Consider the following 15,148-nt stretch of genomic DNA (forward strand, 5'->3'; position numbering starts at 1 on the left):
TGATTGTCAGAGCCATCTTTTCAAAGCAATTTCTTTACGAAATATTCTAGAGATGGTTGAATGATCTTCAATCTTATTCTACTTTATCCTACTTTTCAAAAGATATCTTTGATATCCAAGAAATGGTGCTGACAGTCAATTCTTATCCTATCTCTATTCTTCTCCCACTATTCTCTATCCTTATTTTATGTGTCATTTGCGACATTCTGGAGATGGCGTTAATTTCAATATTTTTTTTTAATCAATCTTTTCTTCTACATTTGCTTTATAAAAAAGCTAATCTCCCTCAAAAAATAATTCCATTTGATTAACTTTATTCTTTCTTTGTTTAATTCATTGAGCGTAAGTATGAAAGAGAAACGCAAATGTTATGAGAAATTGTTTAATTATCGAGTTGACAAATTAAAGCTAGTCCTCTTTTAATCCAATGACTGATAGGATAATCAGTTTCTAAGAGAATTGATAATACGTAATTAGTAGAATGTCCAGTTGTCTTAAGAACACCAAAACGCGCAGAAGTAATATAAACAGGACATTCGTATCGTTCTCCTATATGAATCGCATCCATTATAGATGGTTTCATCCAAATTATTGGCATAGATTCCCAAAGTATTTTTGGATAACTTTCAGCGAGTAGCATGTTGCTCAAATTCCATCTGGCACCGGCCAAATACATCCCGTAAACATAAACACCATCGATCGGTGATTCATTCAATTCAAATTTAGGAAGTACCTAGAAAATGACAAAAATGTTTAAGGCGTTCTTTTATTTTAAAAAATGTGATTATGCTTTAAATATATTTATAACAAAAAGAACCTTGAAATCAAAATCAATTTTATCGATAGGTATCTTGTATTTTCGGGCAAAGTTTTGCGTTGTTGCTGTAAGAAAAGCATGCACGAACGAAAATCCAGATATCCAAAAGGTTTTCGGTATACCTTCTTTTAACCACTTTTTAAAGAAGTTTAATCGATCAAGAAAATCATTAATAAAATTTGGCAATGGTTTTAAACTTGGATAAGCACATGCATTTATCCAAGATAGTGGAATTTTTGCGCTTAATATATAACTACCTAAAATCTAGAATCATATATCATAATTTTTGAAATATATTTATCAAAATGTATGTTAGTAAATTGTGATATCATTAAATTTTGCGATACCTCTATCTCAGGGGTCATCACTATCAATCCTTTTACCGTTTTCTCTAACATATCGAGAGATTGTTTAATCTCCTGTAAGAGGATGTTATATCTTACCAATTCTTGTATTAAGACAGTATTCATTGATTCCATATAAACGATAGGATATTGTTTTTGCGCCTCCTCGATATCAAATAATTCAGGCATTCTGTCATAAATATCTTTTTTCATATTTAACATCATTTCGTCCTGTTTAATAGCATCACCTATCACTACTGCTCCTTGAATCATTAACATGGATTGAAAGAATGTATTTGCTAATTCAATATCCCGTGTAATTCCAGCATTCATATGCAATCCAAACGCTTCTGGTGGTGGATTTAAAGGGATTCCTTGAATTTGTTTGATAAAATCATCGTATTCGTATCTATCGCATATATACAAAACAAAACGTGTTAATTCCTATTTCTTTATTCTCTGATGATAAAGGTTTCAGCTAAAAAGATAAGAAATACCTTTTTGGTAAACTATATTCGGGTCCAATATCTGCAAAGGTGTAATTCGGATTTATAATTACATTCGGATTATAAAAATCATGTAATATTGTATTTAAACATCTTCTATCTCTATCATCCGTGACCCGACCACCATAATTACATTCACCGGTTAGATATATAATAGCTTTGAAAGGTACATCCTCATAATTGTTTATATACAGGTGAAGTTGTTGAACGGATATTTGAAGATCCGATTCATTGAAACCTGTATCGTGAAATTATATTTTTTTAATTACGTAAAAAGGAAAAAAGAAAGAAAGAAAGAAAGAAAGATAGAAAAATAAGAAGACATTTGATACGGACCGTATTTTATATTCCAACCTTGAGAGCCATAATTTCGTCTTTCTTGCACTACAGCATGAAAGAAACACAAAGCGTAAAGCAATTTTGAGAATGCTTTCCTTTTAACAGACTCGCCATAAAAAGCATCTATGTTTTTGATTGCTTCGGATTTATAGGATCTATCAATCGAATAAATTTGTAATTTGTAATGAAAGAATCTTTTTCTACGTGACATTTAAAACAATTCAATTATTTTTACTTTTTATTAAATATATAGATGTATGTTAAAAATTCACCTCATAATATTGTTCTGTAAACCGGTCGGAGGTTCGTTTGTCATTTTGACGCCATTTTGCAGAATCGTAATTGGGAAATATTCGGAAGGATAGCTGGTAAGCCATAGACGAAAGTGGACGTGCGTATTGGAAGGATCGAAACGGTCACAGATATCTTCCAACATAGGCATCCAAGAGGCAGCCAAGTGACAATTTTGCAAACACACCCATTCGCCGGTATATTGAGCTTGCTCGATCAATTTTTGAGCGATGGGACCTTGACCTTGACCGAGGGAAATCGAGTGGAATTTTTCTTGGAAATTCATAGCTTCCGCAAAGCTTCTCAGCGCTTCCATTGGATCTGAGCCCGGAGACAAGATGAATATCAATGGTATCAAGGAACTTGATTCCGCGAAAGATTTGGAAATATCAAAAGGTGGTGGTAATATAAACTTCAAACCCATTCCAGCTTCGACGAATTGTTGTATCTATTTGTAAAGTTTAATTTTCGTTTAATTTTCGTCTTGTGTTTTTTATAGATAGAGGCTGAATAAAAACGTGGAATACTTTACCGCGATCATTACTTTGTCCGTTCTAATCATTCTCATGATAATTAATTTCTGAAAAGGTGTTAATCTTTCCTCCCATGGCTCTGGTATCGGTGCCTTTTCTGGATTTAATAAATCGTAATATTCTTTCCACGCAACTAGATTACGTGTGAAATTAAACTGAAAATTGGTGAAGTTAGGTAATGTTTGAACTCTGCAAATTTCTCCCCAAGATTTATCTGCAAGCCAGGTTACTGGATTCTCTGGTAATCCAGCAATTACAACACCTCCGGAAAGAAAGAATGTCATTTCTTCTCTCGAGATCGCGTCCTCCGTCATTAAGATAGTCGTGTACAAGACGAACGAGTACAAAAGCTAGACCAGAAAAATTGATTAAATTAAAATCATATTAAAACTCATTCAAAGAATATTATATCAAAAATAAATATAGAAAAATATTTGACGATACGAAAGTTTACCTTGTCCTTTTCGAATAAAGATCTACAGACATTTTGATATAAGTTATAGGTAAAAGTTTCTCGAAGAAATTCCAATCTTCTTGCGAGAATTATACTTTTATTCGCAGTTTCTATCGAATTAATATATAAATTGATAAACCACATCAACGAATATTGATACATAGGATCGATGTTGGGTAGATCGGTGATCGTATAATAAAGAGCGGAACTATGTACTGCTATGGGTTTGTAATTTTGTCGAAATCCTTCGATCTGTGCCTCCGTTTTTTTCGCAGCAGCTTGTTTCTTTAATATATCAATGGAAAGAATTTTTGACGAATCTAAGATTTCTATGGCTTCCTCGTCCTCTAAAATTCTAGCACCGGCCACTGATAAAGTTTTCAAAATATTATCCTCGACTTGCAGCAAAGCTTGTCTGTTCGCGGCACTTTGAACGATCAAGTATTCTCGCTTTTCCTGCAAATCTGGCCTCTCCTTCGCAACCACGATACCTAACAATTGATCTTCTAAAGCGCCAATCGTTAAAGCGAAATTGATCACAGTTACTTTATTGAAAATCTCCGGTAGATAATGCGGATTGCGTAATTTCGTTGTAATATACAGTTTGAATCGCAGATTATATTCGATTACTTTTTCGCCAAGTGTGATAAACCAGAAAGGGCCCATTTTATATATCGCCTTCATTAATATCGGCTCAAGAGGTGGTGTCAATTCTTCAAGCACGTTCTCTATCAATACTGGTTTTCCTAAAAACAAATATTCAATGTTGTTTCCATATTGTTTCAAAATTAAATTTGACGCGCGGGGATTAAAATTGAGCAAAATTGTGTCAAGATTTTATTGGAGTCGAAAGTTAAAAGTTATATAGGTTAGGTTAATTAACTAACTCGTCGAAACTAATCGGAATGCAAATTACGACTCGAGAAAGGAGAAAAGAAAAGAATAAAATTTTTTAGCACAATAGATTACCATATTCCAGCGCTTTTTCTATGATATACATATAATTTACATCTGTCAATTTCACGATTTCCAATTCGTTTTGTTTCTCCATGTTACGAATCCATTTATTAGCTTGACTCTGAGGATCGATGAATAAACTCCATCTTTTTGAATTATCCATGATAATGGCGTTCTCGATGGAAAATAAGTCTCGAGGTAGTCCAAATATGTTCCAAGAATTGATCTTTACCTCGGATCCGAGTATCTTAACGAAATCAAATTCTTCCGAGCATGGGATTTTCAAATTCTTAACGTAAGTCGTCCATTTTTCCAAGCTTTCGATACGATAAGGAGATGTGAATGGACCAAGATACGCTATCATGCTACATGAAATCAAAATATCACCCGGCAAAGTATCGTAAAATTTTTGTAAGTTCTTGGCCGCAAGGGTCCAACGATCCTTCTCTCCTCCCAATCCGCTAATTAACTTTTCAGCGCGGATCAATTTATTTCTACATATTGTTACCTGTAAAAGATTCACGATTAATACAAAAGGTATACGAGATTCGTTCACGTTTATTATTTTACTTCGTTCTCCAATTCGATCTTTTTGGCGAGTATCACTCGTAAACTTTCCTTGAGAACGTTCAACTTTTCGGTCAGTTCGGCAAGCAATTCGCGTCTTTCGTTTAAAAATTTGACAGTGTTCTCGTAATCTCGTTGCGCGATTTGTAATTTTTCCCTTTTCGGCGCAACTACTTTTATTACCTCGTCGTACAATACCATAGCTCTCACCCATTTACAGAGACCTTCGGCTGCCGACGACGCCCTAGCTACTATCTTCGGCTCGAAATTTTTATCGGTCATGTAGACTGTTTTTATTTCCTGTATTTAGAGATAAAATAAATAATAATAATAATAAACAAATAATAATAATAATAATATAGAAGAATGGAATGATAAGTTGACCATACGTTCATGATATGCGAAGGAATGTTATCCTTGTCGTATTGTCGCAACGTTTCTAAAAATTTCATGTCGCCCAATAAACGTTTGCTCGGAGTCCAATAGTCGTTCTCCTTTTTACCGGTAACTGGATCCTCGACTCGAAGAGGAGGTATGCCCAACATCACGCACACCGCAGCCATAACGAGTCTTACTCCGGCCGGAGGACTTCTCATTGTTCTTACAACCGCTATATCGGCCGGCTTTAATGTATCCAGAGCGGCTAAAATTAAAGTAAAGATAAATAATAATAGATGAAGAACATTTCTATAGAAGGTATTCTAAACATAATTGGTTAACAAGTTGTACCCAATGCCTCCTCGAGGGCGGGCAAAGCCTCGGCCAAATCTGCCTCGCATTCAGTCTTCAGATTCATTGCAATTTCGGCCTGTATATTTGCCATGTCTTCGTCCTTCTTCACCAAGATCGTAGCCTTCTCCACGCTGATATTCTCGGTCTCAATTTTCTTCATCGTCTCGGTCGTCTCGTGGGCCGATGCTTCGAGTTGGGGCCGTAATTCCGAAAGCGTTACTCTCATTTCGCCAATTTGCTCGGCCGCGAATTGAAGTTTATCCAACCCGTTGAGATAACGATCTCTGTTGCACGGGGAAAGGAAGGAAAGAAAGGAGGAGAGCAAATGAATGGTCTTAATCATTTGGCAAGCAATTACACATGTATCATACACGCACACCTCGCGAGGCTCAGCTCTTCTTGTTTTTCTTTTATCAGTTCCGCGTAAGATTGTATGAGATCCAGGAAGCCGGCCGTCGTGATGTAAGTTTTTCTACCCGTGTCGCTGTAAAAACGATCACTGATATCTTTGGCGCAAGCGTGGAAAAATTTACAGGCGATCACCGCGTTAACCTTCACGGTCTCGTCAATGTTGATGTCAGTGGTGCTGCGTAGAGCTACTTGTTCGAGAGCGTCCTCGGGCCACACGTCGAACCAATCGATTGTGCAACAATTCACGAGACTTGGATAAAGTCGAAGCCTGATTCTGAAGGTGTCCCCAATAGGGCTGAAGCATAGCATTATGTGCAACTTTTCTTTGCAACGGTTACGGAAGAAGGAAAGTATCGCGAGCACCGATATATCTAAATTCCGATCACCGCCCTGAGCGGCCAACCGAGTCATCTCGATGATTTCCTGTCTTTCTTCGATGCTGAATATGTTCGGTACCTCGCCAGAATTTAACAAGCTGTCGATATCGTTTAGGAATATGTCGGTTTTCATTTGTCCTTCGGTGAGCAAAAATACGTAATCCTTGCCTATTCCACCAGAATTTATCAGCACCTATAAACGATACGAAATATTATTATCGTTGTCATTATTATTATTATTATAATTAATAAAAATCGTGATCGATTTATAAAAAGCAAACCTTTTTTACATCGTCCCGCCATTCTTGTAGGCCATACATGCTACCCATTTCCGGTTGAAACAGACCAAGATTGGCTATGTTCGAAGCCAATTTTGTTAAAGATTGCCTACCGGATCCACCTACGCCAACCATCAGCAAACTACCGCATGGGATTGCTAATATACGACAGATTCTGGCAAGATGTTCCAAAGCGTAACGGAACAGGACAATGTCCATCTTGTGTCTGTGCGTAATGTTGTACTCCTCGAGATAAGAGATGGCTACTTCTAAATATTCGTCCATTGATTTTACCTCTTCGTAGCGGCGATCGGCCGGGATCGTGTCCACGTCCATAAAAGTGCCGAATATCAAACTTCGCAAGCTTTCCTCCGTTAATTGATCATCGACCTTTGGCAAATAATCGAATACCGTATCGAACGATTCCCTTAGATTAGCAGTAACCGCTTCCCTGATCCTTATGAACAGCCAGTGTCGATCCTTCGTATCGATTAACCTATCGCCAAAAACTCTCAAAGTTTCGTGTACCCAAAGTTTCGTGAAATCCGATCTCGTTTCGACAGATTCTACTCTTATCATGGTGCAACCGGTTATCACACGAGAAAAATCACGCAGGTTAAACAGATAATGGGATTTCGCCGGGGTCGGCCTAAGCTCTTCCTGAGCGTGTTGAAAAATATTCATGGTCGCGTTCACAATATCCATGATAACCGGCATGATTGCCGTGGTGAAACCATGCCGTTGTAAACCAATGAACGCGATGTTTGTAAAAATTCTGGTCATGGTCTCTTCGGAAAATTTATCGATGGTGAACAGATTAAAATGTCTCAAAAATCTGTTGTACAATACCTGTCTACTGCCACCTGGTAGGCCCATTGCGCACACGAACATGGTATCGTATATGTAAATCTTTTCCGGTTTCTTCAGATCGAACCAAACTTCGTGATCGAAAAATTGTCGTAGCAGCTCGATCGGTGGTTGGGAACCGTAAAGTTCTTTCGCAGGCATGTTAACATCATCGATAAACACGATACAAAACGTGCCAGCTAAAGGGCCATATTTGTTTCTGCGTCTCTTGTATAATTTTAGTATAATCAGTTCTTGCGTCTGCGCAGCAGTAATGTGCGGAGTGAACGTGATGAAATTCGGTAGATATTCCTCTTCGCCTAATTTGTTCATGATCAAATCGTTGATGTAAAAACTTTTTCCAGTCCCCGTGTCTCCGTACAACAAGAAACGTTTGTGATATTGAATGTGCTTTAAAAATAAAGATTGATATTTTACGGTATCGACAGTGGGTATTATCAATTGAACGATACTTCCAACATCCGAAAATTCCTCCTGTCTTGCCATGTCGCTGAAACGTCTCCACGCCCCTCTTCCACGATACGTGTAAAAACAATCGTGAATCAGCTCCTCGGTCGGAATAGAGATTAAAATTTCAAGAAGAAATTCGGGAAGCGGGTATTCCTTTTGTTCGTTCTTCCAAAAACTTAAGAAAAAGTTGTTGAATAATATACGGGAAGGGAAATCTAGCGTACCACCGATTCCCCAAACCATCGACATTAACATAGTTGCTTGTAGCCACGACAAAACGAATTGCTCGAAAGTTGCTAGATTTTGTTGCACCGCATCTTCCATATATATCTCGAAGATATTCAACGTTGATACAACTTGATGAATTTGGCCAACAAAGATAGTCGTGTGACAATTTTTTCGAATAAATTCTAAACATGGATCCATCAGCCAATGGAACAATTCTTTGATCTCGTTCTCGTGATTCTCTTTCCATATGGGATTTAATATATTTATCCAAGAATCAAGGAACGGTTTCCAGCCAAGAACACGCGGTTCCACGTATATCATTCCACAACGGGACACCGTGGCGGGAGACGCGTGCTCAAGATCCATTGTCTCGAATATCATTGACATTACACCGGTCATTTGTATTATCTCACCGGATGTTAGACAAAGTTTTTTATTGTCGTCGAGGACGGTATTGAGATTCTCGATCCACACTGCATCGACCGGCCCGTCAAAAATAATCCATTTCCTGTCGGGTGTGTCTTCGGTGGAATACCTTCGAAATGCAACTGCGCAAATACCGTCGGTCCATTCGGAAGAAACAGGATCGAAAAATCCGTATAGCTGATCCAACGTTATAGATTTTGGATTGATCGTGAAATATTTTGTCGCAACTCCGTTCGGCTCATTCTGTTCAAACATGGTGGTCAAGGCGTTGGCCAAAGTGTGAAGTATCGATGTCTTACCGCCGAACGGTTCACCGACGAGCATAAATCCATGACGGACGATCATCATTTCGAACGTTTGTATGATCTTCAAGAGAAAACCGTCGACCGGTTGTAAGTTTTTTTTATCGCAAACTTCGTGGACAGCTTTTAAGAGTACATCGTAACTCGGAGCGGGTAATTCCAGTCCGGGGAACAGATCGGAGACGATACCTTGGAAAAGTGGGACGTCGTGCGCCAAGAATTTCGGCAGATTAACGTCGATCACGGATCTAAGTAAAAGCACGGACTCGTTCTCGTCCGGCAATTGTAATTTGATATTTTGTGCAGCTGTTAGCACCGTTTTCACGGCTCGCATCCCGTAGTCGTAATGGGATTGGGAAGATAACTGTTCCGAGCATAGTTTGTACGTCGTTACGATCTTCGTGGAGAGTTCTCGGGCTGTACCGAATCCAGAAGAATAAAGAAATATTTCGGCGATCATAGCGTAATCGGGCACCATCATTGCCACGCTTCTAAAAAGAACTTTCAAATTGTCGGGTAACTCTGAACGACCCGCGTAACCAGGATTCATCGTGATGCAAACGTAAACGGCGGCATTTAATTTCAATTCGGTCCCCTCGAAGACGAATGTTTCCAGTTTGGCGCGTACGGCTTGAATGATGCAAAGAATTTGTTGCGCGACCACGGACAACACTTCGAGATCGATTCTGTTAAATTCGTCGAAGCAAGACCATGCTCCGCACGAGGCGAGACCTTTGAAGAATTTTCCCATATTTTTGTAATCGAGACCTTCGGAACAATTGAAAACTACGCATTGTACGGCTACAGCTCTGCCCAAGTCTTTCGTCGTTTCTGTTTTACCGGTACCGGCCGGACCTTCCGGTGCTCCATTCAAGTTCAAGGAATAGGCACCGATTAAAGTGCGATAACATCTATGAGTGAATTATCTTAAATTTTAAATTTTCTCAAACAATCTTGATTTCTTGATTTCTTTAATTTTTTTACCTATCCGTTAGAGGAGTGATAACGAGACGAGGACAATTCCCAATGTATTCGTAAGCATAATTCACAGTTGTATAAATAATTCTAACAAATACGTCATCTTCCCAATAATAGCGCAATTGGGCCAACCATTCAAAATCCATTTCGTCTATGATCTTCCTGTCGATCAATAATTTTACGACATCCTTGGCATGCACGTCCAAGGTGATAAGAGCATTTAACGTAGTTCGATTTTGTTTCGTTAAATATCCTGAGAAATTTTTAGATTTTATTTAATAAGTTTTTTTTTTTTTTTTTTTTTTTTACATCTTCATAGTTACTACCTTTAACTAATTCAACCATTTCCAAGATTTGGAACATGAGTTTGTCATGAAGTACCTCCATTGTCGAAGGTATACGAGTCATAAGGCTATTTTGAACTTCCATAGTCCAGTAAATTTGAGATACGCATAGGACAACCATACCAGGCCAAATAAGTACCCACAAGTCTCGTTTATTGACCTCATAATCGAGATAGCTCATAAGGATTTCATGTCGTACAGATTTCAACATTTGTTCCTCCACCTATAACCTCAAAATGTACTCTCGTGTATTCGAATGAAATTTTTTTCTTTTTTCTACAAACACGTTATGGTCACACGCACTTGAATGAGCCATCGTTCCACACAACCTCGCGCCGCAGCGGTCGAAATCCTTTCCTGCATTCTAACTTCCTCGTAGTCTTCACTAAACATGGAACATATTTCCAATTGTTCGTCAAATCTGCCGAGTTATGCATTATTAGGAGATCAATATTTTTCGATTGTCGCATTCTTAATCATTGACACCTTTGCATAGTTTACCGCAGCCTGTTTATGCCTTCGAAACATTTTCGAAGATGCGGTTGGACTCGAAGAGGTTCCTTTGTTTCGGATAATATCTCGAGCATATCGTCGTTACTTAAGAAGAAAAATCGTGGAAAGAAGAGCCTCTTCTTTTCTAAGTAATTCAATACACCCTCGTTTACTTTTTCCATCAATAGATTAGCTTCTTGCATGATTTCTAGAAGACCCACCTATGTAAATAGATCTTGTTTACTTTTCTTTGACACGTAATACGATACTTCCAATAATACTTACAGAACCAGCAGTTTCTCGTACACGAGGATCCTTCGCGACACCATTCATCGCGCTACGAAATATTCTATCTACTTGAAAAAATAATACCTCTTCTTCCGGTAATTGCGCTACGATATCTTTGCTTGAAAAGATAGGTAATAAATACATCCATTGTACTTGAACCTAACAAAAATATATAGTGTGTGTATATATATATATATATACACTATATAGGAATAAAATGTATGTATAAGAAAGATAAGAAGGATGAATGACGAGATAAAGCTTCTAAAAATACTTTGGTCCATTCTTCTATCGTCGAGTGTATTCGATGTAAGAGAAAATAAAAAGTTTTAACTTCTTCCTCGATAAGTTTGACGAACGCAGAACCTCGCATCGCTTCGACTTTTATTATCTGATCCTCCAAAAGCATTTGAGTGTCGTCTAACTGCGTCAAAATGTTCACTCCCGAATCTTTATAAGGTATAGTTATAAACAATACATCATCCCATTCGCTAATCAGCTTTGCTAACAGATCTGCGAGAGCAAGTTGTTTCGTTGCGCTTATGCTTATTGTTTCGTACCTTGATCGAATATGAATTGAAATTAGAACTCGTATGGATTGGATCAGAGAGAGAGAGAGAGAGAGAGAAAGAGAAAATTTAATGAAAAATAAAAAAGTTCAATTTACTTTTCAATTTCTTCCATCAAATTCATCAGGATAATTTTCCTGAACGTTGTTCCAGCATCAGGGGTAAGATCGAAACCTGCTATTACCGACATTTCATCCCAATGAATTTGTCGCATCGCAGGATTTCGAAAAACCGTTAGCAACGGTATATAGTGCTATGTGAAAAGTAGAAGAGAAAATAAGTGAACGTTTTTTTTTAATATATAACTATTCGTTGAAAAACCACCTTAAACCATTTGATATCTTCCATAAGCTGATAGGTTAGTTTTAAAGGCGCCGGTTGTTGTAAAGGATCCGAGTCATCTGGAGATCCTGTGAAACTAGGATCGATTTCTTAATGATTAATTAATTAAATTCGTTCGACATTGTGTCCGTTACCTGTGCGGATAATTCATTGCAATCTCCATCTTTATTCTTGTCCTATACTGTTTGTTTATTTTACTGAAATTTGAAAAATAATCAGTTGCCTTGTTCTCGACATCGTTTGAATCCAAATACTCGAACGGGCCATCCAGCCAGACGTCCCGATGCCTTTGCCATTGGTAACCACGATAAATTAAATCGTAGTACGGCATTATAATTTCTTTCAATTCGTTGATACGTGGATATACAGAGAGGGGATATTTAAAGAGTTTTTCTTCCTCGTTAATCCAGTTCACCCTTTCGTCCATACGATCTAAATCGCGTGCGAACTTTCGCATGAATTCAATGTATTCTCGAATCCGATTCGCATAATCCATATCATTCATAATTTTCAATCTAACAGGGATGGAAACGATGAAATATGATAGAACAACGATGCGTTGAAAATCATGTTTCAAAATTATATTATATATTAATGTTTCACCTGGGATACATGTCCTCGACACTCGCGTTAAGATCATCGATTTTCTTCACAAGTTTCTCCTCCAACTCAGATTTAGTTTGCTCGTACATGACGCTATTTTGCTCGAATATTGGTCTTATCCGCTTTAACCAATGAATAGTGTCGTTATTCAATTCGATATGATCTTTGGTTAATGTTGTCATTCCAATTAATGATGCCATCATGCGCAACGATAAAGTGATCTTTTCCTCTAATAATCTCATTAACGTTGACGCGGCATACAACATATAATCACCTAAAACGGAATTGTTTTATTTAATTTCTTTTTTTTTTTTTTTTATAACGCGATTAATATTTTTCTTGTAAATTCTTTTTTTTAAAAAAATTTATACCCAATTCGAGTAATTCTTTAGTATTATAAGGAATGTGCAAAGCACGCTCCCTTATATCTTCAAACGTTTTACAAATTTCAAGATTATAATTTCGATGACTTTTGACTAATTCTTCGATAATCAATTTACGCACTTCTTCCGCGTAATAAAGAAGCCCTGCCTTTGCTCCAATTTGATTTATTATCCCGATCGGAAAGTACTCGTGATCCGGCTAAAATATAAAAATATGCGTGTTTCTTTTCGTCAATTTTCAAAAAAAGGAAAAAAAAAAAAAAAAAGCAGATATCGTATGATAATGCATTTACCATGCCATTTATGTCTCGAATAAGTCGATTAAAATCTTCAACCTGAGATACTTTTTCTTGAAAACTATATCCCATTCTACTATAGATATCGTGCGATTTTGGATCGAAAACAATATGGAATTTTTTATGCAGTTCATCAACGTAATCGTTGAAGGGTCGAAAAGTGTTCTTCAATATTTCTTCGAGACGTCGATGCGTGTCTTTTAAATACCATTCTGGTAATTCGACTTTAATATATTCTCGATGAATCTTTACACTAACCCAAGACTCCAGTGGCGACAATTGTTGCGCGGTATTTTTAATTTGATCGATAATATTATAAAACGCGTTACAAATTTCAAGCATCGTCGGGCTAAGAAACAGATCATTTTCCTCGCATTTTAATTGAACCTAAACAAAACAAAAATATCATTGAGCTCTTTTTTCCCGTTCAATTATTTATACTTTAATAAGTCATACTTTCTGAAGTTAGCAGCAATGATCGTTTAATCAAAGGATAAAATTCAAAGATATTTAACTTTATATCTTTTATCGTTTTACCTTGAATAAAGGTAGGATTTGCTTGTCTTTTAATACTTCAAGCAAATATTCTATAGTATCTATCATGAGCGTGACAATTTGAAGAGCGAGTAAATTGTTGGCACAGTTGAGAAAATTAGGCAAAGAAAATGACGGTACGTCACTAAGATAGCGAGGTTGAGAGATCAGTCGCACGATGTCGCTGTAATAAACACTAGTAACCATAATCGCGCCTTTTTTCGTATCATTTTCTACCAAATCTAAAAATCTACAATCGTTCGTTTATTAAAAAACTGGTGATTTTTATAGCTTTTTTTTTTATTCAATATCTGTATAAAATTTATAAACTTTTAAAGGGAGAATGGTGAATTGAACTTACTATCGAAAATTTTCGATAAAAAATCCAAATTTGTTTACAAAGGAAAGGAAAGTTTCACCTGTTAAAATCAAGATAATCGAATTCTGCTCGATAACGTCCGAAATCACACATCCATTTTGGCATCAAGAAATGAGCCTTTGCTACTATATTTTTCATCAGTTTATGAGGTAAATAATATTTTTTTTTAAGCGCGCATCGATTTTTCAAAAATTTTGGATAAAATTCAGTTCGTCCGGCAAGCTTGTACGGAGGAATTTCTTCTAATCCCAAATTACAAATATCTTGACATTCTATTGCTATCACTTTTTTTACGGCCATGTCGTGCATTGCTTCGTAATAACGTGTCTTTGTTTCGAGCATTTGATCCTCAAAAATATCCACGTATTTGGTTCGTAAATTAACCGATATTAAATTTCGAATATTTTCTTCCCATTCCTAGATGATTTTTCAACATTGTATAAACACTTTAAATTTATTTATATAATTTATAATGGATTGTGAAATTACATACAAGTAACAAGATATTCGGGGGTAATTTATTTGCAAACTCTTTCATTTTTTCAAAGTAGAAACTTTGGGGACATTCCAGATGGCATTCGTTAATAGTTTGATAATCGGTTAACTTTTCTTGCTGACGAATCTTCGACTTTGTTACCACTAATTCCAATACATTTCGCACGTCTTCGATATCACTCATTTTCTAAACGGAAATTTTCCACTTTAATACACAATTTGGAAATAGAAAAACAAGTTGATATGACTACCTTTTGTAATTCAAGCATGTTTTTGGAGAATTGTTCGATATTTGAATAATATTCCAAATTCGGCGTTTTAATTAATTCACAAGTTACATTTTCCTCTTCCTTCGCATTCAGCATTTTCGTTTATTTTTTTCTTTTCTTTTTTTTATTAAAGATTTAAATTCTTATTATTATTATTATTATTAAAAGATCCTTATTTTTGTATTTTCACATATGAATTGTCGAATTGAAAATCAACGTTGAATATTGCCGCTTGTTCTTCAACTCATCCGAAGTTATCCGACAAACTAGAAATAAACTAGAAATCGTTTTAACGTC

The 15,148-nt window shown here is 36.6% G+C and overlaps 1 protein-coding gene across 1 annotated transcript; it reads right to left on the reverse strand.

Annotated features, from left to right (window-relative positions):
- Nucleotides 1–368: 368 nt before the first annotated feature.
- Nucleotides 369–15,063, reverse strand: Dhc62B (Dynein heavy chain at 62B). The gene is made up of 30 exons (XM_031916229.2): nucleotides 14,834–15,063; nucleotides 14,581–14,769; nucleotides 14,128–14,504; nucleotides 13,712–13,958; nucleotides 13,172–13,561; nucleotides 12,867–13,077; nucleotides 12,496–12,769; nucleotides 12,027–12,407; nucleotides 11,875–11,968; nucleotides 11,649–11,803; nucleotides 11,256–11,541; nucleotides 10,979–11,140; nucleotides 10,703–10,914; nucleotides 10,505–10,622; nucleotides 10,184–10,424; nucleotides 9,864–10,110; nucleotides 6,610–9,790; nucleotides 5,920–6,521; nucleotides 5,538–5,824; nucleotides 5,198–5,451; nucleotides 4,812–5,108; nucleotides 4,254–4,749; nucleotides 3,285–4,030; nucleotides 2,830–3,180; nucleotides 2,279–2,745; nucleotides 2,004–2,161; nucleotides 1,659–1,905; nucleotides 1,165–1,570; nucleotides 818–1,081; nucleotides 369–733 (listed from the first exon to the last, which is right to left on the reverse strand). The coding sequence occupies exons 1-30, from the start codon at nucleotides 14,945–14,947 to the stop codon at nucleotides 383–385; spliced, it is 11,805 nt and encodes a 3,934-aa protein (XP_031772089.2). The 5' UTR covers nucleotides 14,948–15,063; the 3' UTR covers nucleotides 369–382.
- Between the last annotated feature and the right edge of the window lie 85 nt (nucleotides 15,064–15,148).

The sequence above is a fragment of the Apis florea genome, unplaced genomic scaffold, assembly GCF_048593485.1.
Source record: "Apis florea isolate Af1SG1 unplaced genomic scaffold, ASM4859348v1 contig_2411_pilon, whole genome shotgun sequence".
Lineage (NCBI taxonomy): Eukaryota > Metazoa > Arthropoda > Insecta > Hymenoptera > Apidae > Apis > Apis florea.